The 26,186-nt window shown below is 39.0% G+C and overlaps 2 protein-coding genes across 4 annotated transcripts in view; one reads left to right on the top strand and one right to left on the bottom strand.

Annotated features, from left to right (window-relative positions):
• LOC126263735 (UDP-glucose 4-epimerase-like) overlaps positions 1-1,468 on the top strand; it is a 37,651-nt gene extending 36,183 nt beyond the window's left edge. For both annotated transcript variants that reach the window (XM_049960907.1, XM_049960908.1), the window contains exon 8: positions 723-1,468. In XM_049960907.1, the coding sequence (XP_049816864.1) occupies positions 723-844 (122 nt within the window). In that variant the 3' untranslated portion in view covers positions 845-1,468. The remainder of the gene's footprint in view (positions 1-722) is intronic.
• The window catches only part of LOC126263734 (N(6)-adenine-specific methyltransferase METTL4), a 106,923-nt gene that overhangs the window by 28,533 nt on the left and 52,204 nt on the right, over positions 1-26,186 (bottom strand). Inside the window, exon 5 of one of the 2 annotated variants that reach the window (XM_049960905.1) lies at positions 1,855-2,014. In XM_049960905.1, coding sequence (XP_049816862.1) covers positions 1,855-2,014 — 160 coding nt within the window. Of the gene's footprint in view, positions 1-1,637; positions 2,015-26,186 lie in introns of those variants that run through there. The other variant, XM_049960903.1, reaches the window with a different exon arrangement.

Here is a 26,186-nt window from a genome sequence, read left to right as displayed (position 1 = left end):
GTTGATTATATTCATTTAAAAAATTCCTGGCATTTCTTTTATAAAAAATCTTGCAAGTTCCTTCATCCCGCACAGGTTTTCTGAGACCGAATTTTCAGTTTCTCACAACCATAGTGTTTCATGATGTTTAAATGTTTACAGTTGTTTTCATAGTCTTAAGATACATTGTGTACCTTGAAATTAAGCACTTTGGTCTACTTTTGGGGCATCTAAGTGTGGATCACATCTTACCAGAATACAGTGTAATATCTGTGGCAATTCATAATTTGAGATTTTAAGACACATGATGTTGTGGTAGCTGTCCACCATTTGTCAAAAATATTTAGAACAGCTATAACCTCAAGTGGAAATGTCTTGTACACACTCTCTTTCCAACTGTTTGTTGGCAAGTACATGACACAGACTAAGTAACAACCTAACTGGAGGAAGAAATGTGAACTGATGACTTAATGGGGATGCAACTCATAAAAAAAAGTCTTTAAAGTGCTTATAATGCAAAAGGTGTTGCTGAAAATAGACTGCTGCAGATATACTGGTCCACAGCTTAGCTGATCCCAGAAACAAGTGGAAACCTTTAGCATTAACAACAAAAATAAAAAAAAAGCAGATTGATGTCAGTTGTAATTTTTAATTATGACTTGTAGCATATGAATTGATTTAGAAATGTGTATTTTGTAGTCAAAACTAAACTCTGGAGAAGTAACCACTAATTCAACTTTCAGGCAGAGATTTTTGGCGTTGGCAGACAATGAACCCCAATGGATATCGCAGTGAGACAGCTACTGCAGCAAAATTGAATGGAACTACTCTGGCAGTGAATGGAAAACAACTGAACGGGCATTAGTCTCCTCAATGACCATGGACACTGTGATAGTCATTTTCATGAGAATCCTATGAGACACAAATAATAGTGCATTTTACATGGTGTGGCAGTTCCAAAAATGTCAATATACACCTTTTCAATGCACATGGCGACTAAACACTGGAAATGTTACACATTAAAACATTTTTAATGTGTAACGTAACTGTAGCCTCTCTTACATCACAATTGCCAGTATTATTCAATTAGTGCCTTACTTTTATCATTGTCATTATTAATGTGAAAACAAACAGATTGGAACTGTATTATATTTTTAAGTCTCAGAAGAAAACCACAGTATGTAAAAATGTATATTGGATTGTTAATTGGTACAGCATTTATGCACCATCTCGAATGCTCAGTAACTGTTGATTCATAATACATATTCATTTCATTTCAATTTCTTTGGGCCAATTAATGTGATTTGGTACTGTTTTAATTTCAAAATACAACTACAAGGAACTGTGGGATACAAACTCATGTATTTTGAACTAGAAATGATACCTGGATGTAATCACATTATTATTCAACAAGTTTTATCATGAACAGTTACATGATAACTTTGGATGTAATCACAAGAAATGAATAATAAAATGGAATTAAGTCTTATTTGATCTTTGTTGCATGATTTTTACATACAGCTCACAGTAGTAAATCATTTTACTGCAAAGGCACTGATAATTTATTTATAGTATACAACTGCAGAGGTGTTACACTTTATATTTTATTTATTAATACATTTTAGTACACTGAATTAACAGAATCATCATTACACAAACTGAACAGCATATATTTGTCCATTATTAATCTTTTATAGCAAAATAAAGGAAATGTGCTGAGGTTGTAGCAGCAAGGAAAAATCTTTGAGAAGCAGTGAATAAGAACAATTTGTTTTGCTCCAGGCTGAACCCTCAGATACATCTGACTGTCAAACCAAAAGACAAATTTCAATTTTGAGGTTTGACAAAAACCTTAAGCTGAAACTTACTACTTACTATGTTTTATCTCCTGTCCGAGAGATTTCATGTGTCTGATACAGTGATAAAGTCTGCAATTTCAGGACTTCATTTCCCCAGCTAGTCCATCCAGGTAGCAAGTATCTTGCAAAGAGCTCAAGACACTTGGCATTATTTGGCAGATATGCTGACAGTATTTCTGAAACAACAGTACAAATGAGAGGAATGTTTTTGATTATTTGAAAGCACATAACAGTCCTTTGTATACATTGATCCAAAACCGGTGTGAATTTATTGAGTGAAGCCATTTTCCTACACACACTACTTTTGTTTTGAAATAATCATAAAATTAAGTTCTTATTTTGAAATAGTGTTCACCAGATAATGACTTTCCTCTTGAAAACGCAAAACTTATATATACTGCATAAAAGTAAAAAAGGACTTTACATGTTTTAACATAATTATCTACAAAGCATCACCTTACCTTTTCCAGTTCCATCATTATGTATATTTCTGTTCGTGAATTCTCATCCCAGTCACAGTACTCAAATGCTTTACCTTGATTAGCCTCAGAATCGGTCAACATTTGAAAGCTGATGACACATCATCAGTCTTCTACAAAGTATGCACTCTGCTATAAAGGTACTTTTAGTTGGATAAATAAGTGATCAGGAATCTGCATCAGGTATTTTTCTATGGTTCAATCAGAAATAAAAATGCTTTAGTAGACTATTTGTGGTAGGGTTTACAGTATTACCATTTCTAGAGGAGCAGTTTTCTAGTGTTTTTTCTATAACAAAAATGTTGCACTATCATTACATGGTAAACAATAATGTCACTCTAGTACCAAAGAACGGAAGCCATCATGCTATTTTATCACCACAAGAATGAGCACTAAAATAATGTGCAAATAAAAATACAGAAAGACAAATCCTAGCAAACACCAGCTTTGCTTGCTAACACAGAAATTTCACTGAGCAAAAGCAACTTGTAAAATACATTTCAGGCATGTAGTTTTGCTTTCTCTTGAGTACTTCTCAGCAAGGGTGCGAGGGCCTTCATTGCAGCTAATGAAACTAGCTGCTTATGTTGGCAATGCAACAAAGGTCTGTTCCACAGATCCCATCAAGAAAAACCTCCAGGGATGTGGAACAAGTCAAGATATATGTTAATACGAGACAAAAAATCATAGAAACTAATGTGTACACAGTATTAACAACAAAATGCATCTATGCTGCTTAATACCAATCACACTAATCCATATAAATTTAATGAAGTAAATTAGTAAGAGAGCTGCTGCCTCCTCAGCTTTATTATATAGCTGCTGTTTATCTGCTATTAGTAGCTTAATATCTACTTGACTACAATGCTATTTTTAAGTTTATAAATGCTGAGTCCTACATACGGTACATTATTATTTAATAAACAACTTTATAAAAACATTGCTACTTTCCATGTAGCCAACAAAAAGTTTAAATAATACAAAATTCCATTCAATTGAGTGCTGAAACAGTGACATATTTGACAGAACATTGATGGAAGTGTTTCAAAGAAAGGTACTGCTTGGACTTCTCTCTTTACCAGAACAGTTTACAAATACCTTTTTGATAACTGAAGTACCTGAAATTAAGAATCTGGTATCATGTAAATTAACTAGCACACACACGTGCACGACTGCAATCTCTGACAACTTTAAGAGGGTGTAGTCTCAAGTATCCTTTTTCTGATGACTGTCATCTGGGAAAAATATCCTACTCCAGTAATATTTTTCTCAGATGTGGTGGTCCAAAGCAAACATTTTTCTCTTCCAATCATTATTTCCAGAATCTCAGAATACTTCCAATTACTTTTCACTCATGTATGCTACAGTAAAAATAAAACAGCAGTGATGTGGTTTAAACGGGAGATTTCTTTGTTTGACATTAAAAGTGGTGCATGCTAAAAATTGTAAATAATCATCCCTCGTGCAAAGTCTAACCATCTGAGTACCAGCTGTGAAAAATCCATACAGACTTTTAGATGAGTAAAAGTTGCCTGCTTTTGCATTTCATGTGCCTGCAACAAGTAGCACATACAAAGGCATTCCAGTGCTGGGTCAGGCTGGGACCAGCCATCAGTCAGTTATTGTTCACCATTGGATGTAAGGCTCATATGTACCTGTACAAGCCACTATGACAATATATTTTATCTATGAGAAAGCATGCTTTACCAGAAAATTTCATTGATTAAATCTTCCTTGGGTGATAACTAATGAATAGTGTTTTTGAAGCAGCATTTGAACGAGTTTCCTGCTCATCATCTTCAGGCAAAATTCCAGGAGCCTGTAGACAGTCTTCTTTTGTAGATTCTTGACAACACTCCTCTTTTCCTGAGAGAACATCACCAGGAAGACCAAACGAATCATTTGGAAGTGTTGGCTTCCAATTCATAATGTCCACTGCCCACATCATTCTCAACCAGCAAGACCAGCAGTCTTGGCAAATATACGATAACGCAGAAACTCTAGCAGATCTTAGTTGGAACTCCTTCTCCCAGTTGGCACACCTATCATTTACTCTTATTGCCACCTACTTCATCACAGAAGCTTGGAATCCAATGTCAAGGTACATTATGATGAAATGAGAAAACAGTGAAGTGAATAGTGACCAAACATTTACAATATATAGAATTCAAAAGTATTTTACTAAAATAAAAGTTTGATTTCTACAAAGAATATATTATCTTCATCTGTTCAAAGCAAAACTGTGTCCTTCACTGGTTTTGTTTGCTGCTATAGACTTGTCTGGCTGGCTCAAAGGAATGATTCTCACATGCTCCACACAGTACTGCAAAGAATAGTTTCATTCAGTTGTTGTGATTATGGCTACGTACATCTGATATTGTAAACACCTAGTGTCTATAATCCTGTAGGTCTTTGAGGGTTTCAGTAAGTCATTAATTTTTTTTTTTTTTTTTTTTTTTTTTTTTTTTTTTTTTTTTTTTTTTTTTTTTTACCTTGGGTGAAATACAGTCTGTGTATTGTATCTGCTCAGAGTCCTGGCTATCTTAGCAGTGGATGGCCCTGCATGCAGTATGAGTGCCAAACATATATTGCCTGGAGAGTGTGTTTTATTACTATCTCTGAGTAACAAATTGTTCCCCATTACTGGTGGGGTTACTAAATTCTCTGATGCTGCCCAAGGAGATGAGTAGTGTACCCCAAAATCTATGATTCATTACTTTCTTTGGACTCCAAGAACTTTTCCTGAAGTCTAAGCGTAGGAAACTTGCCAAAATATTACTTCAGGACACCACCACTAGGGTCATAACCCAACAATATTCCATCACGAATATATTCTATAGCCTTCACTGGTAAATTTCTCAATCAATAAATATTTTTAAATCACATCCTAAACTTTTTTTGTGATAGCAGCCATTGTCCACTTTTCAATTCAAGAGTCACATTACATATGATATACAAAATTACACATTAAAGGTGAAAAGTGAGATAAATACACTTTATTCAGATGCATGAGATTACTAAAAATCAGTTGGAAAAGAATCAAAGGCAGTAGACTGGATTACATTTGATAATCCAATGAAATGAGTCTTAAGATTTTTGGAACAACAAGTTTCGTTGTTGAGAGTCTAAAGCAACCCCCAAGAACACAAAGTGAAGAGACTAGCAATGGCATTAAATGTACAGTAATTTAGAATGCTGTGTATGAGGCATGTGAAATTAGTGTCACAAATCAAAAGCATCAATGAACAAGAAAATTAAGGGTTTAGTTGTTGTTATTGCAGTCTTCAGTCTGCAAACTGGTCTGATGCAGCTCTCCACATTACTCTGTCCTGTGTTAGGCTCTTCATCTCCGAATAGCTACTGCAACCTACATCCATTTGAATCTGCCTAAGTATCCTGTCCCCCGATCACATCTTTTAGTCAAGTTGTACCACAAATTTCTTTTTTTCTCGTATTGATTCAGTTACCAATTTTGCTGCCTAAATAACAAAACTTGTATACTACCATTAATATCTTATTTTCTAATCAATTACTTTGGCACCCCCTGGTTTCATTTAAATAAATTCCTGCACCACTGTTTTAATTTTATTGATGTTCATTTTATAGCCCCTTTTCAAGACACTACCCATTCCATTCAAATGTTCTGCAAAGTACTTCGATGACTCTGACAGAATTACAGTATCACTGGCACAACTCAAAGTTTTAATTCTTCTCTTTGAACATTAGTTCCCCACCAAAATTTGTCCTCCATTTCTTTTCCTGCTAGCTCAGTTTACAGACTGAGTAACACGGGAACAAGCTACAACCCTGCCCTGCTCCTTTCTCAACCGCCATTCCATGTCCTTTGACTCATAACAGCAGACTGGTTTCTGTACAGGTTGAAAATAACATTTCACACCCTGTGTTTCATGCCTGTTACCTTCAGAGTTTCAAATGGCATTACAGTCAACACTATCAAAAGCTTTCTAAATCTACACGCATATAAACATAGGTCTGCATTTCTTCAATCTGTCTTCTAAGATACGTCAAAAGGTCAGGTCAATATTGCCTTGTAACTTCCTTCATTTCTCTGAAACCCAAACTGATCTTCCCCGAGGTTAGCTTTTACCAGTTTCTCCAGTCTTCTGTAAATAATTTGTATCAGTATTTTGTACGCATACCTTATTAAACTGATGGTAGGCAATATTCACATCCAGAATGAGATTTCCACTCTGCAACGGAGTGTGCGCTGATATGAAACTTCCTGGCAGATTAAAACTGTGTGCCAGACTGAGACTCGAACTCGGGACCTTTGCCTTTTGCGGGCAAGTGCTCTACCATTTGAGCTACCCAAGCACGACTCACGCCCCATCCTCACAGTCTTACTTCTGCCAGTACCTCATCGCAGGAGAGCTTCTGTAAGGTCTGGAAGATAGGAGACGAGATACTGGCAGAAGTAAGGCTATGAGGACGGTGCGTGAGTCGTGCTTGGGTAGCTCAGATGGTAGAGCACTTGCCCGCGAAAGGCAAAGGAACTGAGTTCGAGTCTCGGTCTGGCACACAGTTTCAATCTTTGATATTCACATCTGTCAGTCCTGCCATCTTTAGAATTGGGATTATTACAGTTTTCTTGAAGCCTAATGATATTTCAGCTGCCTCGAACATCTTACACACCAGGTGGAAAAGTTTTGTCACGGGTGCCTCTCCCAACGATCTCAATTATTCTGAGGAAATGTCATCTATTCCATGTCTTTCAGGGCTCTGTCAAATTCTTCTCATAGCATCATATCTCCCATCTCATCATCATCTACTTCATTTTCTCTTACTAGAGCACTGTCTTCAAGTTTGTTTCCCTTGTATAGCTCTTCTATATATTCCTTCCACCTTTCAGCTTTTTCTTTTTTGCTTAGTACTGGTTTGCCATCTGAGCTTTTGAAATTCATAAAGTTGCTTCTCTTCTTTCCAAAGATTTCTGTAATTTTCCTATAGATAGTATATATCATTCCCCTAGTTATGCATATTTCTATGTCCTTGCATTTCTTGTATATCATTCCTGCCTTACAATCTCATTTTTAGATGTCTATAGTCCATTTTGCCTGCTTAATTTCCTGCATTTTATGCCTTCTCCTTTTGTCAAATGGATTTAATATCTCATGCTCTATCCATGGATTTTTACTGGACTTTGTCTTTTTGTCTACTTGATCCTCTGTTGCCTTCACTATTTCAACTTTCAAATGTACTTACTTGCCTTCTATGTCTTTTTGCCTACTTGACCCTCTGTTGCCTTCACTATTTCAACTTTCAAATGTACTTATTTGCCTCCTATTGTATTCCTTTCCTCTTTTTCAATCAATTGTTGTCTAATTCTCATTCCCAAACTCTTAACTACCTCTGATTCTTTCAATTTTTACATGGCTCATCATCTCAATTTCCTCATTTTGCAATCTGTTTAGATTACATTGCAGTTCACAACCAATACATTAAGCTCAGATCCCACCCTCTGGAAATGTTTTGTAGTTCAAAAGCTGGTTTCGAAGTCTCTGTCTTACTATTATCCAATCAATGTGAAACCACCATCCAGTGTCTCCCAAGTCTTTTTCACATATACAACCTTATTTCATAATTCTTAAACCAAGTATTAGTGATGTGATTCTTGAGTTTCTCCCGGCGTATTTGATAATCAAAATATCCACGGGTGTACTGCCGGTCTACAGTGTCCAACGGGCACAATATTTCGGCGATCATACATGTCGCCATCATCAGGTGAACTGACGGACTGAGCTCCTCTGAACGTGCCGGCACGGAGATCCGTACACTATGGCTGCTCAGGGGGAATTGGATCCGGTCGTGGCGGCGGCCGATTTAAATACCCTCCGCCCGCGCCGCGCTCACTCCGCCGTCCGCGCCCCGCGCCACGGTCGCGCGGTGGAACAGATTGCGACGGCGTCTGAGATGACGTCGGTGTGATGGCTCTGTCCGCCGTGGTCGTCACAACTATACATTTGCTCGATTTACTCTTGATTAACCCAATCGCTGGTTCCCAAGCCTTGCTAAGATTATAGCCACAGTCACGATTTATGAGGTCGTCATTGGTGCGAATTTCGATGGCCTCTCCAACAACGCTGTCCCAGTATCTCGACGTCTGTACCAGAATCCTCGTGCGTTCATACTCCATACTGGGACAGCGTTGTTAGAGAGGCCATCGAAATTCGCACCAATGATGACCTCATAAATCGTGACTGTGGCTATAATCTTAGCAAGGCTTGGGAACCAGCGATTGGGTTAATCAAGAGTAAATCGAGCAAATGTATAGTTGTGACGACCACGGCGGACAGAGCCATCACACCGACGTCATCTCAGACGCCGTCGCAATCTGTTCCACCGCGCGACCGTGGCGCGGGGCGCGGACGGCGGAGTGAGCGTGGCGCGGGCGGAGGGTATTTAAATCGGCCGCCGCCGCGACCGGATCCAGTTCCCCCTGAGCAGCCATAGTGTACGGATCTCCGTGCCGGCACGTTCAGAGGAGCTCAGTCCGTCAGTTCACCTGATGATGGCGACATGTATGATCGCCGAAATATTGTGCCCGTTGGACACTGTAGACCGGCAGTACACCCGTGGATATTTTGATTAAGTATTAGTGATGATTAAATTATGTTCTGTGCAAAATTCTACCAGGTGCTTGGCCCTTTATTCCTTTCTCCCAGTCAATGTTCTACTATTTTTCCTCCCTTTCTTTTCTTGCAATTTAGTTCCAGTCCCCCATCAAAGTCCGCCACTCGAGGTATCGCGGTAGCATTCTTGCTTCCTGAGCACAGGGTCCTGGGTTTAATTCCCAGCAGGGTCAGTTGTTTTCACCTGCCCCGATATGACTGGGTGTTGTGTCATCTTCATCATCATCATCATCATCATCATTCATCCCCATTATGGTTGGAGAAAGGCAATGGCAAACCATTTCCATTAGGACCTTCTCTAGTATGATGGGGCGGGTCTCCCGCATCATTCCCCTAAGCTCTGTCAAGAAGCAAGGGACTTCATTTCCATTCCCCCATCAAAATTAAATTTTTATCTTCCTTAACTATATGGATAACTTCTTTTATCTCATCATATATTCTTTCAATTTCTTCATCATCGTAGCAGCTAGCTGGAGTGTTAACTTGTACTACTGCGGCTTGTGTTGATTTTGTGTTTGCATTGGCTATGTTAATTGTAAGACATTTCCAGGGGCAGATGTGCACTCTGACCACAATCTATTGGTTATGAAATGTAGATTAAAACTGAAGAAACAGCAAAAAGGTGGGAATTTAAGAAGATGGGACCTGGATAAACTGAAAGAACCAGAGGTTGTACAGTGTTTCAGGGAGAGCATAAGGAAACAATTGACAGGAATGGGGGAAAGAAGTACAGTAGAAGAAGAATGGGTAGCTCTGAGGGATGAAGTAGTTAAGGCAGCAGAGGATCAAGTAGGTAAAAAGACGAGGGCTAGTAGAAATCCTTGGGTAACAGAAGAAATATTGAACTTAATTGACGAAAGGAGAAAATATAAAAATGCAGTAAATGAAGCAGGCAAAAAGGAATACAGACGTCTCAAAAATGAGATCGACAGGAAGTGCAAAATGGCTAAGCATGGATGGCTAGAGGACAAATGTAAGGATGTAGAGGCTTATCTCACTAGGGGTAAGATAGATACTGCCTACAGGAAAATTAAAGAGACCTTTGGAGAAAAGAGAGCCACTTGTATGAATATCAAGAGCTCAGATAGGAACCCAGTTCTAAGCAAAGAAGGGAAAGCAGAAAGGTGGAAGGAGTATATAGAGGGTCTATACAAGGGCGATGTACTTGAGGACAATATTATGGAAATGGAAGAGGATATAGATGAAGACGAAATGGGAGATAAGATACTGCATGTAGAGTTTGACAGAGCACTGAAAGACCTGAGTCGAAACAAGGCCCCGGGAGTAGACAACATTCCATTAGAACTACTGATGGCCTTGGGAGAGCCAGTCACGACAAAACTCTACCATCTGGTGAGCAAGATGTATGAAACAGGCGAAATACCATCAGACTTCAAGAAGAATATAATAATTCCAATCCCAAAAAAAGCAGGTGTTGACAGATGTGAAAATTACCGAACTATCAGTTTAATAAGTCACAGCTGCAAAATACTAACGCGAATTCTTTACAGACGAATGGAAAAACTGGTAGAAGCCGACCTCGGGGAAGATCAGTTTGGATTCCATAGAAATATTGGAACATGTGAGGCAATACTGACCCTACGGCTTATCTTAGAAGAAAGATTAAGGAAAGGCAAACCTACGTTTCTAGCATTTGTAGACTTAGAGAAAGCTTTTGACAATGTTGACTGGAATACTCTCTTTCAAATTCTAAAGGTGGCAGGGGTAAAATACAGGGAGCGAAAGGCTATTTACAATTTGTACAGAAGCCAGATGGCAGTTATAAGAGTTGAGGGGTATGAAAGGGAAGCAGCGGTTTGGAAGGGAGTGAGACAGGGTTGTAGCCTGTCCCCGATATTATTCAATCTGTATATTGAGCAAGCAGTAAAGGAAACAAAAGAAAAATTCGAAGTAGGTATTAAAATCCATGGAGAAGAAATAAAAACTTTGAGGTTCGTCGATGACATTGTAATTCTATCAGAGACAGCAAAGGACTTGGAAGAGCAGTTGAACGGAATGGACAGTGTCTTGAAAGGAGGATATAAGATGAACATCAACAAAAGCAAAATGAGGATAATGGAATGTAGTTGAATGAAGTCGGGTGATGCTGAGGGAATTAGATTAGGAAATGAGACACTTAAAGTAGTAAAGGAGTTTTGCTATTTGGGGAGCAAAATAACTGATGATGGTCGAAGTAGAGAAGATATAAAATGTAGACTGGCAATGCCAAGAAAAGCGTTTCTGAAAAAGAGAAATTTGTTAACATCGAGTATAGATTTAAGTGTCAGGAAGTCGTTTCTGAAAGTATTTGTATGGAGTGTAGCCATGTATGGAAGTGAAACATGGACGATAAATAGTTTGGACAAGAAGAGAATAGAAGCTTTCGATATGTGGTGCTACAGAAGAATGCTGAAGATTAGATGGGTAGATCACATTACTAATGATGAAGTAGTGAACAGAATTGGGGAGAAGAGGAGTATGTGGCACAACTTGAGAAAAAGAAGGGACCGGTTAGTAGGACATGTTCTGAGGCATCAAGGGATCACAAATTTAGCATTGGAGGGCAGTGTGGAGGGTAAAAATCGTAGAGGGAGACCAAGAGATGAATACACTAAGCAGATTCAGAAGGATGTGGGTTGCAGTAAGTACTGGGAGATGAAGAAGATTGCACAGGATAGGGTAGGATGGAGGGCTGCATCAAACCAGTCTCAGGACTGAAGACCACAACAACAAACAACATGTTGATGTTTTCACTATACTGTTCATAGAAGCTTATGCTACTTTTTTATCATTGTTGATCCTACTCCTGCATTACCTCTATTTGAATTTGCATTTACAGCCCTATACTCATCTGGCGAAAGTCTGGTTTTTCTTGCAGCCATACTTCACTACTTCCCACTGTATCTTATTTCAGCCTGTCCATTAGCCTTTTTAAATTCTATAGCCAAGCCATCTGATTAATGGACATGACATTACACACTCCAACCTTTAGAATGTCAGTTTAGTTGTATCTGATAACAAGATCCTCCTACACAATCTCCTCCCGGAGATATGAATGGGTGACTATATTACCCCTAGACAATTTTACCCCAGAAAATGCCATTATTTAAACCTACAGAAGAGCTGCATGCCTCGGAGTAGTTTCTCCTTGCTTCAGCTGTTAGCAGTACCAACATATCAAGGTTATGTTGGCTAACATTGTAAGTCAAAATTCATCAATCATCTAGACTGTTGTCCCTGCATCTACCGAAAAGGCTGTTGCCCCTCTTCAGGAATTTCATGTTTGTCTGACCTCTCCACAGTTACTCCTCTGTTGTGGTTACACTCACAGTTTAGCTATCTCACTAACTCTCATAAACTAGGTGGTCGAAGCAGTATTAGTCTTCACATATATCACGTTAAATTAACCAGCTAAACAGCGTCTTTCAAAATGCAGATTATATAAACATATATGACTTATTTAACAAAGTACTAAGGCAAGCAGCAGAACAGCTGTAGGTACAAGGAGAGGAAAGGAAGAGAAAACCTAAAGTGGAAAATGAAAGCATTAAAGTAGTTGATGAGACAAGTGATTTTTATCTATCACTTTTCACTTCTTTCACCTCTGGCAATGTTTGTTAATGTGGGTTGCACCATGGTTTGGAGTAACAGTGTAAGCCCCCCAATAAGTGGCTGGGTCAGTCAGTTCAAAGGTTCAAGAAAGGCAATTGCTTACCACCTCAAACAGAACTAAGCCCACAAAAGTGCAGGTAATGAAACCAACATTTGGGTTGACGACAGCTTTACTAGTTACAGTAGCTATATCTGAACATGTTTTTAATATTTTTATTGAAATATTTATCAAGGTCATGGTAATTTTTGCTTTTACAGGAGTTCATTATTTCCCTCAAAGAATTACGAGTTTTCTTGAACTGACTGAAAGCTTGTTATACTGACTGACAAATGTACTGCAATGCTTATTCACTAAAGCTGACTGTAAAGAGTTTCTTAGAAAGTTACTGTCAAAGATATGTATGTTCATAATTTGGTGAGTTATTACCTTTACTCCTAAATTATTTACAAAAGACATTAAAATATCATGTAACAGAAAGAGAGTACTATACAAAATGGTCAACGTGTGAATGTATGTGCAACAGCTTTCATATTGTACAAGGTGGTTGCTCTTTATTGAGAAGTGTTATTAGAAAATCAGAAAGTTTACATGTTATGTCAGAGATTAATAAGCCAAAAAAAAGGGGGGGGGATGATGTCGAAAAGGAAATAAGGAAGTCTATCAGGGAATAAGATGATCTGGAAATTAGAGATAATGACCAAATAGTTCAGGACACAAAGGAATTAAACAAATTGACTGCCAGTGAGCACTGATTTATATTAATGGGAAAAGTTAAAAATTTGTGCCAGACAGGGATTTGTACCTGGGGCTCCTACTTACTAGGCAGATGTGCTTACAACTACACCATTTGGACTCAGTGGACACTACAACCACACAGACTACACTAGCATGTCTCCTGTCAGAATCAAATTCTCAACTTATATCGCACATTAAGACATAGTGCACCTGCTCATTAGCCTCATTACTCACGACATCTCACCAATTCCTGTAAGAGTTCAAGCTTGGTGTGCTTCTGTACTGAAAGGTAAATTGGCCACCATTACCTTAAATGTACAGGCTGGACATTAATAAAACTGACAAACTTCAGGGATGGAAACCTGACTGAAAATGGAGGAAAAAAGTCCTATGAACATGAATGGCATGCATGCAATGACAACAAATCACCCTGGAATACTGTACGGAGCTGCACAGCATCTAGGTCTCAACAGATGTTCAAAGTGCTCTCCATGGGACTGCATGTGACGGGGATAGTAGCAGCTGACATGCAGGATACACATAACTGTACTTTGGTTTACACCGTGTTGATGGGCCACTTGCCTAGAGCTTGTACTAGGATTCATCTGAATATCCTGTAGAATCGGTCCCATAATCTGGGGTACACACACTCCACCTCCTTCCTGAATGTTTGCCTGTCTGAAAGGACCCATGACCACACAAACACCCAAAAAGAGCTTAAAATGTTGTGTGATATGGTTGGTGTCTGTGACGGGGCTTGTTTAGGTATAGCTGAGCTGCATCTTGACTGTTTCCATCTGCTTGACTGTACATAAACACCATCTCAATTTATTCCCAACATGAATACCAGACTATTTTGCTGCTTACAGTATGCTGTGTCAATCATGTGACCTGCAACACACAAGAAACACATGACATGTGATCAGAGGAACTGTCATTTGTCAGCACCACTTACCATGGCAATAATGCGTTTCCGGACACATGTTTATAGGACCTTTTTTTCCCCATTTTTTGTCAGGAATCTGCCCCTGCAGTTTGATGGTTTTATTAATGTTCACTCTGTGTCTGTATGGTACGGATCGGTGAGATGTCATGAATAATGAGGCCAATGAGCAGTAGAACTACATCAGTAGTGTGTGGTATAAGCTGAGAAATTGGGTCTGATAGGAGGTGTGCTAGGGTAGTCCATTCAGTTGTGGTGACCACTGAGTCCAGATGCTTAGTTGTCAGTGCATTGGCCTAGTAAACTGGAGACCCACAGTCGAATCCCTGTCTGGCATAAATTTTCAACTTGTCCCATTGATATAAATCAATGCCCACTGGCAGTTATTGTTTTTAATTCCTTAGTGTCATGGACCATTTGGTCATTAACTTTAATTTCCAAATAATCTTGTTCTGTGATAGACTTTCTTGTTTCCTTTTTAACAACACTTCGTATTCTTTGATTTTATTTTCAGGTTTATTAATCTCCGACATAACATGTAAGCCTTCTGAGTTTCTAGTAACTCTTCTCAATAAAGAACAAGACCTTCTATAATATGAAAGTTGTTGCACATCTGTTCTCATGCTGACCACTTTGTACAGTTATCTCTTTCTGTTACATGATAATTTAATTTCTTTTGTAAATAATTTAGGAGTAAAGGTAATAACTCACCACATAGTAAGGTAATAAGTCATCGACAGGCACATAAACAAGATTGAAAACGTTGTTAGGTTTCAGATGAATCCTTTTGTGTGTGTGTGTGTGTGTGTGTGTGTGTGTGTGTGTGTGTGTGTGTCCGTCCGTCCGTCCGTCCACCCATTGAAGAAGGATGGGTTGGAGGAAAGCAGCAAGTGTATGCGATAGAAGTGCGGAAGGGAGAGGCAGCAGGTGCATGGGATAGGAATGCAACACACACGCACTGGCACCAGTGAGTTCATGCAGTGGTGACTTGGTGGAGCAGATTGAGAGGAGATACAACAGACCATACCAAGAAACCTCCCTATACAGTCTGGCCAATCATGGTTGCTGTATCTGCAGTGACGAGAATTACCTTCCCCAGTGTGCTGAAGGCCTCACCAATGTCTCCACAGGCTGGCTCTGTGCCGTAAACCTAGTCTGCAGACAGATAAACTGCATCACATCCTCACACACTTCTAATCCTCCCACCACCCTCTAGAACCAGTTGCAAAAACATCCCCTCATCACCCAATATCATCCTAGGTTGGAACAACTTAACCATATCCTTTGCCAGGACTCTATCTAACATCATTCCCAGCACTAAAGAATATTCTATCAGGTTATCAACCTTCCACAATTGGTAGTCTGCTGCCCATCCAATATCAGCAATATCCTATTCCATCCCTATGCTACACTCACTCCCAACGCCTTGCATATGGATCATATCTCTGTGATGGATCCAGGTGCAAGATCTGCCCAATTCGACCCAGCATATATCACTCCAGTCCCATTACAGGCTTATCTTATGCCATCAGAGGCAGGGCCACCTGTGAAAGCAGCTGTGTCATACACCTTCTCTGCCAATACCTCCGCACAGCATTTTATGTGAGCATGGCCACCAACCAAATGCCCATACATGAATGAATGGCCACCACCTAACTGACCAAAAACAGAGTTGACAACCCAGTGGCAGAACAAGCTGCTGAGTGTAACATGTTCGATTTCAAGTGCTGTTTCAAAACCTGTACCATCTGGATCCTTACCTCCAGTGCCAGCTTTTTTGAATCATGTAGATAGGAGTTATCCATGCAACACATCTTTCATTCCATAATCCTCCAGGCCTCAACCCTGTGCCCCACACCCATCTCCACCCTGCCTCAGAATCCTAACTTCACTCATTCTGCACCCACATTCTGTTCCCAATTGTCTCCCCTCCCACTGTTCTGTTAGCCCCTTCCCAATTTACAGCCTCTCACATCATAATCACTGTGCACTGCATAAACTCAACAGTGCTGATGCAAAAGTGTTACATTCCCATCCCGTGCACATGCTGCCCTCCCTCTCTCATTCATGTACACCTACTGCCTCCCTATGAGCTGTCAGATACCTTTCCCCAGCCCTCCCTACCACTACCCACTTACTTTCTCCCGTCACCTACACCATCCGATGCAATCTCTCACCCCAGTCTATCTGAAGAACTACAGTCCAGCTATTGTGTTCATTCAGAAGTTAGCAAATTTTTCTTTCTTGTCTATGTGCCAGTCAACAACTCAACACCTCTACTATTCACTGAGTTACAACCTAAATTATCAAAATGATGCCAGAAATAGAAATCTTCAAATCAATTTAATGCCAAGAAATGTTTTAAACTGAAAATTTACACCCACTGCCTCATTCCAGCTGAGGCTTTGCAGGTTATTTCTAGAGGTGTCTAACAGTTTTCCAAGTTAAAATGTGATTTAGGGTTGACTATATAAAGCAGCCAATATTAAGCTTAGCACAAAAAATTAACTAGGATCAAGCTGAAGTAAGAAATCTGTTAGTCCAGTTTATATCACTATGAACTGGGATCAAATTTGGTTAGTGAAAAAATGTGGTTCCAGTCAACCTCAATCATACAATCATAATCTACTGACATTACAAAACAAAGGATTTTGCTTTCTGCAAATACAATCTGAAAATAAGTAAATAATAAAGAAGTTGTTGTTAACATAAAAAATTGTAAGTATGAAATAATTTTTCCAACCTGTAAGTTTAAGGCAAGGAAATTATTGGTGATGTATGTAATAAGTATAGATAATAACAGATCTCAGAACAATTCTTGGAGATGAAAAACATTTCATACATACTTAGAAGCAGAGTAAGAAAAGGAAATTAGAATTACTTGCAGAGAACAGATAGCAGTCAATAGTGACTGAACATTAGATATTGAACAAGGACTTAAACTGCTATGACAACTGCACACACAATGATAAACAGACACGGTAAGCACATGTAAGTAAATTAGCAAACCAATATTTATTATCCAGTTACTAAGAGGTGGTGGTTTCAGTGACTCAGTGGTTACATGGTGGACTGTTGTCTTAAAGGCCTGTGGTTCAGTCTCAGGTGAGATCTTCATTTTTTATTCATTTATTTGTTTTCTGTTACCATTTATATAATTTCCGGCAACATTTGTTAATGAACAAAACCCTGAGTTGCATTGTAGTTTGGAGATCACATTAAATTGTGGGTCCCAATATTTCTGGATGAGTGTCTGTTCGATGGTCTGAGAAAGGCAAGGATATACCACCTTCTTATCACTATGGTGACTGTGGTGGTCAAACTAAATTTCATGTTGACAACAGCTCTATCCAGACAGACACTGCAAATGTGTACTTCTTCTACTGCCTGTACCAATAGTTTCTTTATTTCAGCTGTCAAACAATGTATTTTCTACAATATTGGTTATAAAAAATAATGTCGACAATACTAAGTTCTGAAAGCACACTGCCTGAATACCCTGTAGCTGGTTTCTTCGTGTTCTGGGCCACTATGATGAGCAGCATGCTATGTTCAAGAGCATTAAGTGATGAGAATTATACTGTTTATTTCCATTGACTAGTGCAATGTGTTTTGGCTGTGAAGAAGTTTACTGAATAAGTTTGAGTAGTTTATTTTACATATTTTCCTCCTCTGTTACAACACAAAACTTTCAATAATAAATACTGTATATTAATCACATATGATTTGTATCTGCTGATTTTGCAGTGTTACCCAGCAAGTCTTGTGTTAATTCAGATCAACACTGAACCTTTCTCATGTGATCCAAGTTTAGTTTTGTAAAACACAGTGAATTCATGAACTGGGTTCTTTTTCTGAACTAAGACTGACCTCCAGTTAGCGACATTTATACAGTAGGCCCTTAGAGTTATCATGTTGTCTACTGCGACTAATTAATCATCACAATCTGATAACAAAGTTACAAGAATTAAAACTAGTTGATTGTTTAACTGTGTTGACTATGCCCTATCATATAAAAATATTTTCAATTGAGGTGCTACTTCCCTGCACAAATCTGGAGTGAAAGTTTACAACTGAGGCTAGACTGTAAGGGTTAAGTGAAATTTCTATAGCAACATTTTTGCTCTGGCTTCTTAAAAAAATTAATGCTGTTATCACCAGAAATTATTATTTGCTCATTTGGTCAGACAAGAGACATAGATGGGTTTCAATTTTTTTCTAAGAACTTCTGAAAATTTCTAAGTAGGTATCTGTAAAGCGTAACAATAATTATGCTGTTAGGCAATATGACTTCATATGCACATACTCAGTGCAGTTTAATCCCTTATTCAGTAGCTAATGTTCAGTCACTATTGACTGCTTTTGTACAAAAGCTTCTTGTGTCTGTAGTTTTTACTTAGTGATTATTTAACAAATACCAACAAGTCTTCTTTCCTCTACATTGTTTCTGCAATAGGAAGCTACTAATTTATAATCTTCATCATTTAACAGGGAAACTTCAACAACATACAGGTTGAAAAAGTATAATCAATGCTATGAGAAGACTGCAGCTCAAAATACCAATGAAATCATATAAACTTTTTGTGTGTTTTTTTATTTACGGCAGTTAGGGACAACTGGATAATGGCAAAAGAAATAAACATAAGGATAAAATAGTCTGCAATCGGCTACTTCTTCCAAAAAAAATAGACTTTTCAAAACAAAATCAGAACATTTACGGTCAACGTGTATTATTAATTTCGATTTGTGGCAATGAAAAATGGACTTTCCATGCAAAAATCATTCAAAACTGAGAGCTGGCTAAAAAGCCTGCAGTAATGTGCCATGAGAGTTACTGAAAGAGAACAGGGAAAAACTGGGCCAGGAAACAGATTGCAGGGAAAAATGTAATTACTTCATACAATGTGTCCCAGTTCTGTTAGGACTGTGTCTATGAAAAATAATTAAGTTCACAAAATTATTGTATTCATTCAACATAGTCTCCCCCTGAATCTATACACAGCTGAAATCATTTTAAAAATGTTTTGAAACAGTCACTGTAGTCCTTTTTTGGAGTTGCATTTAATGCTGCAGTACAATTTTCTTGAATATTCTTAAATGCTTCTTAATAGCGTCCTTTCATGGCCAACTTCAATTTGGGGAACAACATGTAGTTGGCTGGGGCCAAATCTGGCGAATATGGTGGGTGACCCACGACCGCGATCCATTTGCTGGCCAAATGCTCGTGCAGCATCTTTACTTTGTGGGCTGGGGTTTTGTCATAGAGGAGCAACCAGGACCCTGCCTCTCAATATGCAGCCTGAAATCGATGAATTCATTAGCTGATGTGCCTAACTTGACCCAAAACTTGATGTTGCTTCATTACTCCACTGTCATTTTCCAACGAGTGTCAACCAGGATGCCTGCTGCAGGGATGCTAGCGCTTTGACATTTTACACTGCTGTTGTGGCAAATCATCACCAGATAGCACTGCAGTCTGCAATTTCACACAAGCTGTACTAATGGAAGGGTGGAACAGGTATCCAGGTGAATGGATAACATTCAGTAACAAATTAAACTTGTATCCCCTTATATTTTCTCATTTCCAAAGTCACACTGATTATAACCAATCCCAGCAAGTTCTCAGAAATGCCATGGAAATTATTTGACAGTGAGAAGGTTTCACAATAAATTTATAGCAGTACCGCTTGAAATTCTACAAACGTACAAGTGAGGCAATGAAATTCAGCATCTACATATAGCCTCTTTTTTGCAATATTATAATAAAGTGATGAGTAAGGATGGAAGATTAGGGTTTAAAATCTCATTGACGTCAAGTTCATTAGAGAGGGAGCAATAGCTCAGATTGTTTCAAGGACAGGAAAGCAAGTCGCCATGTCCCTTCAACAGAGCCATCTCGGCATTTGCCTGGAGTCATTTAGGAAAATCATGGAAAACCTAAAGCTGGATGGCTGGAGGTGGACTTGAAGCACTGTCCTCCCAAACGTGAGACCTGTGTGGTAACTATTGTGCCACTCCACTCTGTGTGATGAATATGGGGCACTATTTACTGAAATATGAAGATCCTTGCATAGCCTTAAACTGAATGCCTCCTTTCACATGAAGTTTTGTATGACATTGCGTTTTTTTACATGAGTGCCATGAAAGACTTTTGCAGATGATGCAGTTACTTATAATGAAATACTAACTGAAACATGATCCACAAATATTCAATCAGATTTTGATAAGATTTTAAGATGGTGTAAACGTTAGTGACTTGCTTTAAATGCTCAGATATGTAAAACTGTGCATCGCAAAAAACAACCTAGTATCCTACGAATTTAATATCAATAAACCACAATGGAATCGATCAACTCACACAAATAACTTGGTGTAATAATTTGTATGGATGTAAATGGAATGATCATACAGACTCAATCAGAGGTATGGCAAGTGGCAGACTTTGGTTCATTCATAGAATACTGGAGAAATGCTATCTGTCTACAAACGAGATAGCTAACAAAACACTCATACAATCCATTCTAAAATAGTGCTAGAATGTGGTGGACCAGTAACACATAGGTCTAACAGAGGATGCCGAATGTATGTAAAGAAGGGTAGTATGAATGGTAACAGGTTTGTTTGACCCATGGGAAAGCTTGAAAGAGATGATGAAAAAACTGAACTGACAGATACCTAAAGACAGACACAAAGTACCCCAATAAAGCAACATTGACACACACATGAATAAAATGGCAAAGGTTCCCACTGACCCCCCCCCCTCCTCTGCCCCAGTTAGTTTGACAACACCTTTGGTGGCTCATGTGTATTTTTATTGAGAATTTTACAAATGAGCATTTACAGGGACAACCTATGAAGCAGTCCTAGACACCTGAAGGGAAGCACCTGGAATCTGAGCAATGTCAATGAGTTTCCTGCTTGCAGATGCGTAGCACTATTTCACAGATTGCCTATGTTCCAGTACATTTTTAAAATTCTCAATTAAGATGACGGGATGCCATCGAGGGTAATGCCATACTGGGGGTCTTTAGAAGGACCCTTTGCCATTTTATTCACGCATATGTCAATGTTGCACCCCACCTTGATCATGCCACAGGAGGGTCTGAAACTGGAGGGCAGAAAATTCATAAGCACCCTTTGTTGCTTTGGATCACATTCAAGTGTCATTGAATAGTTTTGAATAATCCCTCGTGGTTCCAACCTGTGCACCAAAGCAAAAACTGCAGTTGCGCTGCGTTCCAAAGGGGTGCAATCACTTTCAGTGAGGACGTAGCCCCACAACATCCTTAGAGAAGGGGATTTCAGGAGTGTCAAAGGTTGTTAAGAACATCGTCCTGTTGCTCATTGCACTGTGAACTGTCATTATTGACCAGAAAATATGTGGGAATCATTGCTCCAAGAAAAGGAGTGGTTTCATTGACAATCTGTACGCTAACACCTGAGTCCTTTTCATGTCGATTCTCAGTGGTTGCGAGTCTGAAATGTTTTCCTTGGCAACTCATAGAAGAACAGTCCGATTTCAATGCCGGGCTTGCTGTTCTTACTTCCATCACATGATGGCAAAAGAAAGAGTAAAATGTAGGTACGGTGGGGAGGGTGTGTGCCAACTCTCCCATCATGTGACACTTCCCCAGTGGTACTGGGCAGAAATGTGGTGAAATTTGATGTGATGCCAATGTGTCATCATTAACCCACTTTATGTGTCACATGAACTTCAGAGCTTGGCTTTTTTTCACGTATATTGACATCTTGCATTTGAAGTGTCATTGAGCCCAAGGGTGACGTCACAGGATGTCACACTTTTGCACCATTACAGAGGAGGATTGTAGGCACCCTAGAGCCAAATTTCAAGCATCTGCATCACAATGGGAGACAATTAAAGGGTTTTGAAAAAGTGATGCTTTAATTGTGTTGCACAGTTTAGTCATTACTTTAGAATACAGAAGTCACTAAAAGTACTTACACGTGAGAGTTCTTGAATTTTGCAGTTCTCGGTGCATGTATTTTTGCATAAAGAATGTATGTGATCGTTACGTGAGTCCATACCTAAAGCACGCCCAACGTACATGTTACTTGTTAGCCCTGAAACGGTGGACTGCCAATTTTGAGTGGTATCCAATTACTTGTAGATGAGCTTAAGAACAAACTGCTATTTTGAAAATTACATAAGGCTTTAAAATTTGGCTAGGTTATGTTTTACTATTTTTGGTGAACTACAAGTCCAACGTTATCTGGATAGGAAAAAAAAAGATGGCAGTCAGAAATTTACGAAAATACATGGAACTATTATCCTTACACACTGTGGACTTCCTGGTTTACAAAAAAGGCCACCATATTGCAAATCAGAACAAATTACATGAAATTATTAATTATTATGTTGATTAATTAATGCTGTATGCCTACTGTATAAAAAATTAAGTTAACAAAAGTATATAGTCAAAGTTCAGAACCTACCAGTGATTATTACAAAATCCACAATGGAAAATGGGACTAACTCAGAACTTGAAGTTTAATTCTTGCTAGAGATATTTAGTTTTACATAATTTAAAATATTTTACAGGAAAGTCAAAATACTTAACTTTCAAAGGTATAGGTCATCTTTCTCAAATTCAAGTGTTAGCTCATAGGCTTTTGCATGTGGTGAACTGCAGTGCTAACAAATGGTTCAAATGGCTCTGAGCACTATGGGACTTAACTTCTGAGGTCATCAGTCCCCTAGAACTTAGAACTACTTAAACCTAACCAACCTAAGGACATCACACACACCCATGCCCGAGGCAGGATTCGAACCTGCGACCGTAGCAGTTGCGCGGTTCCAGACTGTAGCGCCTAGAACCGCTCGGCCACTTTGGCCGGTGTGCAGTGCTAACAATCGTCTGTAACTTTTAATTACCAATACCCTAATAAAAACTAACTACAGAAATGGAATCAGAACAATCAATATAAGAATTTGATTAGGCCTAATATATTTAAAGTGAGACTCAGTCCAATAGGATCTTGAGATTCTTATATATGTGTTACATGTCAACAGATAATTGTACTGAAAGTAAGATAAAAATGAGAGAGAAAAATTGGTTCTTTATAGGAGAAGAAAAACATTAATGATGGGAAGAATCTACTTGCTACGTCACAACTCAGCTTAGGACTGAAGCTGGCAGAGTGCTTGCCAGTATACTATTCTTGACTTTTTACTTTATCTAACTTCTCCTCTTCACCTTTTGTTCTCCTTGTCTTCACAATGGGTGAGTCCCTCTCATATTGGGGTCTGCGTCAAGTGATCCCCTTTCTAACATTGCTCAACACATCCCTATTTTCCCCCTGAGGTAGTAACTAGTAGCTCTAAAAGCTAGGAATAGTTGCTTTAAAAAAAAATTCCCATCCCAATTTTATAAGTGTTTGCCATGACTAAGTGGTCAGCATGGCTGACTGCCATGAGGAGGTTCAATTCCTGGTACTGTCAGGGATTTTTTTTTTTTTTCCTTGAAGGGAGGGGTAAGGGTGGGTGGGGGGACTGGAATGGGGTTCATTCAGCCTCATGCTCGTAACGCCAATTGAAGAGCTATGTGACTGAGAAGTAACAGCTCCAAGGCTCGAAAAGCCAACAACGGCTGAGAGAGTGATATGCTGACCCCATGCCCCTCCATATCACATCTGCATGACACTGTATGGCAGGGGTGACATGGTGGCCAGTGAGTATTGTGTGATCCCCTGGGTGCAAATATAGTGTCTAACTGCTTTCTGAAGGTAAGAATGGGCAGCCATTCTGCAGCTCTATAATTTTTTAGTTTTCTGAAGTGAATTTTCCTTTTGGTACTGTTGAGATTCAAATTTTACTGCCATATAATACCTTTGGTGTCTATAGATGTTGCTATGGGCATGTTTTCAATTCAACTGTTAGTAGTTCTGTGTTATTGTCTGTGCAGTGACTTGCAAACAAAGTTGTTCTGTAATCACGTGTCATGCCTGTATTGTCAAACTACATCCCAACAGGTTATACGATCAGCAAAAATGACACTTTTCAATTACATAAAAACTTAAATTCATAAGCTTAAAAGTGCAGATATTAATAAGTTCATTAATACATCCAACATGGCACATATGACTGCATCACACTGAGTTCAACTAGAAATGCTGTCACACAATATTTACAAACACGTGGAAGATACAAACTGACGCACTACCCATCAAAAATGACACTTTGGGATATGTATCTGGAGACACTCCGCGACATACGGTGAATGGTGAAGGTGAAGTGCTTGCTGCTGCAGAAGCTGCAAACGAAAATAATGGCTAGAGGCTGACTCAAAAGCAAAAGCAGGCTTCATTTTATCTAACAATCCCACCGAGGTGAATCAAGTAAATAACTGCATTTCAGATAAAGCTTAAACTCTAATCAGACTATGCATCCAAAGGACTTACTTGCAAATCAATGCTGCTCAGACACCTCACACTTCACAAAATGCAACCTACTGATGATGTGACTCATCATCTTACTGAATTCTTTAACGCTTGGATGAGTTACAAGTAATGAATGTCAACACAAACGGTGATCTGTTGTCACTATGCTGCTGTACAGTTTTCCAGATAGTTAAGACAATTTTAGATGTGCTAAATCAACTCAAACGTACTTCTAAAGTTAATCAATTCTGATGTCTGTGGACCAATGAGACAAACATCCCCCTTTTTGTGACCTTTATAGATGACTAAAGCAGGTGCTGTCACGTCTATTTCCTTTGATGTGAAGGAGAAGTTCTCAACAAATTTGTTGAATTAAAGAACCTAGTTGGAAATCAGACTGGACATAAAATTAAATCCTTTCTGACAGCAATGGTAAGGAGTACTGCAATAAAAGAATGGACTCCATCCCCAGAACAGCAGGAATATAGTAACTTCTAACAGTTCCATATACACCGCAGCAGAATGGTGTTGGCGAACAAAAGAACCATTCATTGGTCAAAATGGCTTGAGTCAGAACTTCCACCATCACCTTGGGCTGGAGACATCAATACAGCTTTGTTACCTAACAATGGACTGTCTGATAGAACTCCATATGAGAAGTGGCTGACCTATGTCGTCTTCATACATTTGGTCAAAAGGTTGTCATCCTGGATAAAATGCCAAAGGAAAATTCAATCCTAAAGGCAAAGATGGGACGTTTTTAGGCTATTCTGAGTGTTCAGAAGCCTATTGTGTGTGGGTATTAAGAGATCACAGAATTCACATATCAAGATGTGCAAAGTTCTTTGATTATGACATTCCTAAGCCCAAACAAATTTAGAAGACTTTTCTGAAGATGAACCAGATCGTCACCAAGGAGAAGGCGTCAACATGAATTCTGTGGGATGGTATTTCAATAGTGACACAAACACTGAACCGGAGCCATTGTCATGACAATGAAGCACTCTACGTCTCTGAAGACAATGGGAGTAGTGGCCAGGAATTCACTGACACCAGCATCAGCACTTTCTTATCTTCAAGGTCATTCTAGGAATTATTCTATGCTCAGGTAACTGCATTTGTTATATTTCGTGCACATCAGCATCACTACTTCCTTAACTCTAAGGTCATCCTGGGAATTGCATGTGGCCACATGTATCATGTCCATATTGGGAATACAGACACTGAGCCCCTCCTCGGCAGCCAGCTGCATGCAAGATCAGTTTACCACCATTCAAGCATCTGTTCTATAACAAATTGATTATGAGAGCATCATCACTTGTTGTCCAGTATGAAACGCTACCAGGAGTCCACCTGTAAGCCTGTGGAAAAGATAGCTATGCTAGAAGAACTACTAGACTAAGACAAGTGGATATTCTGCGACCCACTATTATTTTAGCTATCAGGTCAGCAGCAAACACTTGCAACCGAACAGAGTCCCACCCAATACTGTTGGAACTGTTGGACCACGATTTGGATGTGTTCAACAAC

This window comes from Schistocerca nitens, chromosome 6, assembly GCF_023898315.1.
Source record: "Schistocerca nitens isolate TAMUIC-IGC-003100 chromosome 6, iqSchNite1.1, whole genome shotgun sequence".
NCBI classification, from domain to species: domain Eukaryota; kingdom Metazoa; phylum Arthropoda; class Insecta; order Orthoptera; family Acrididae; genus Schistocerca; species Schistocerca nitens.
This window is presented reverse-complemented; position numbering and strand designations above follow the sequence as displayed.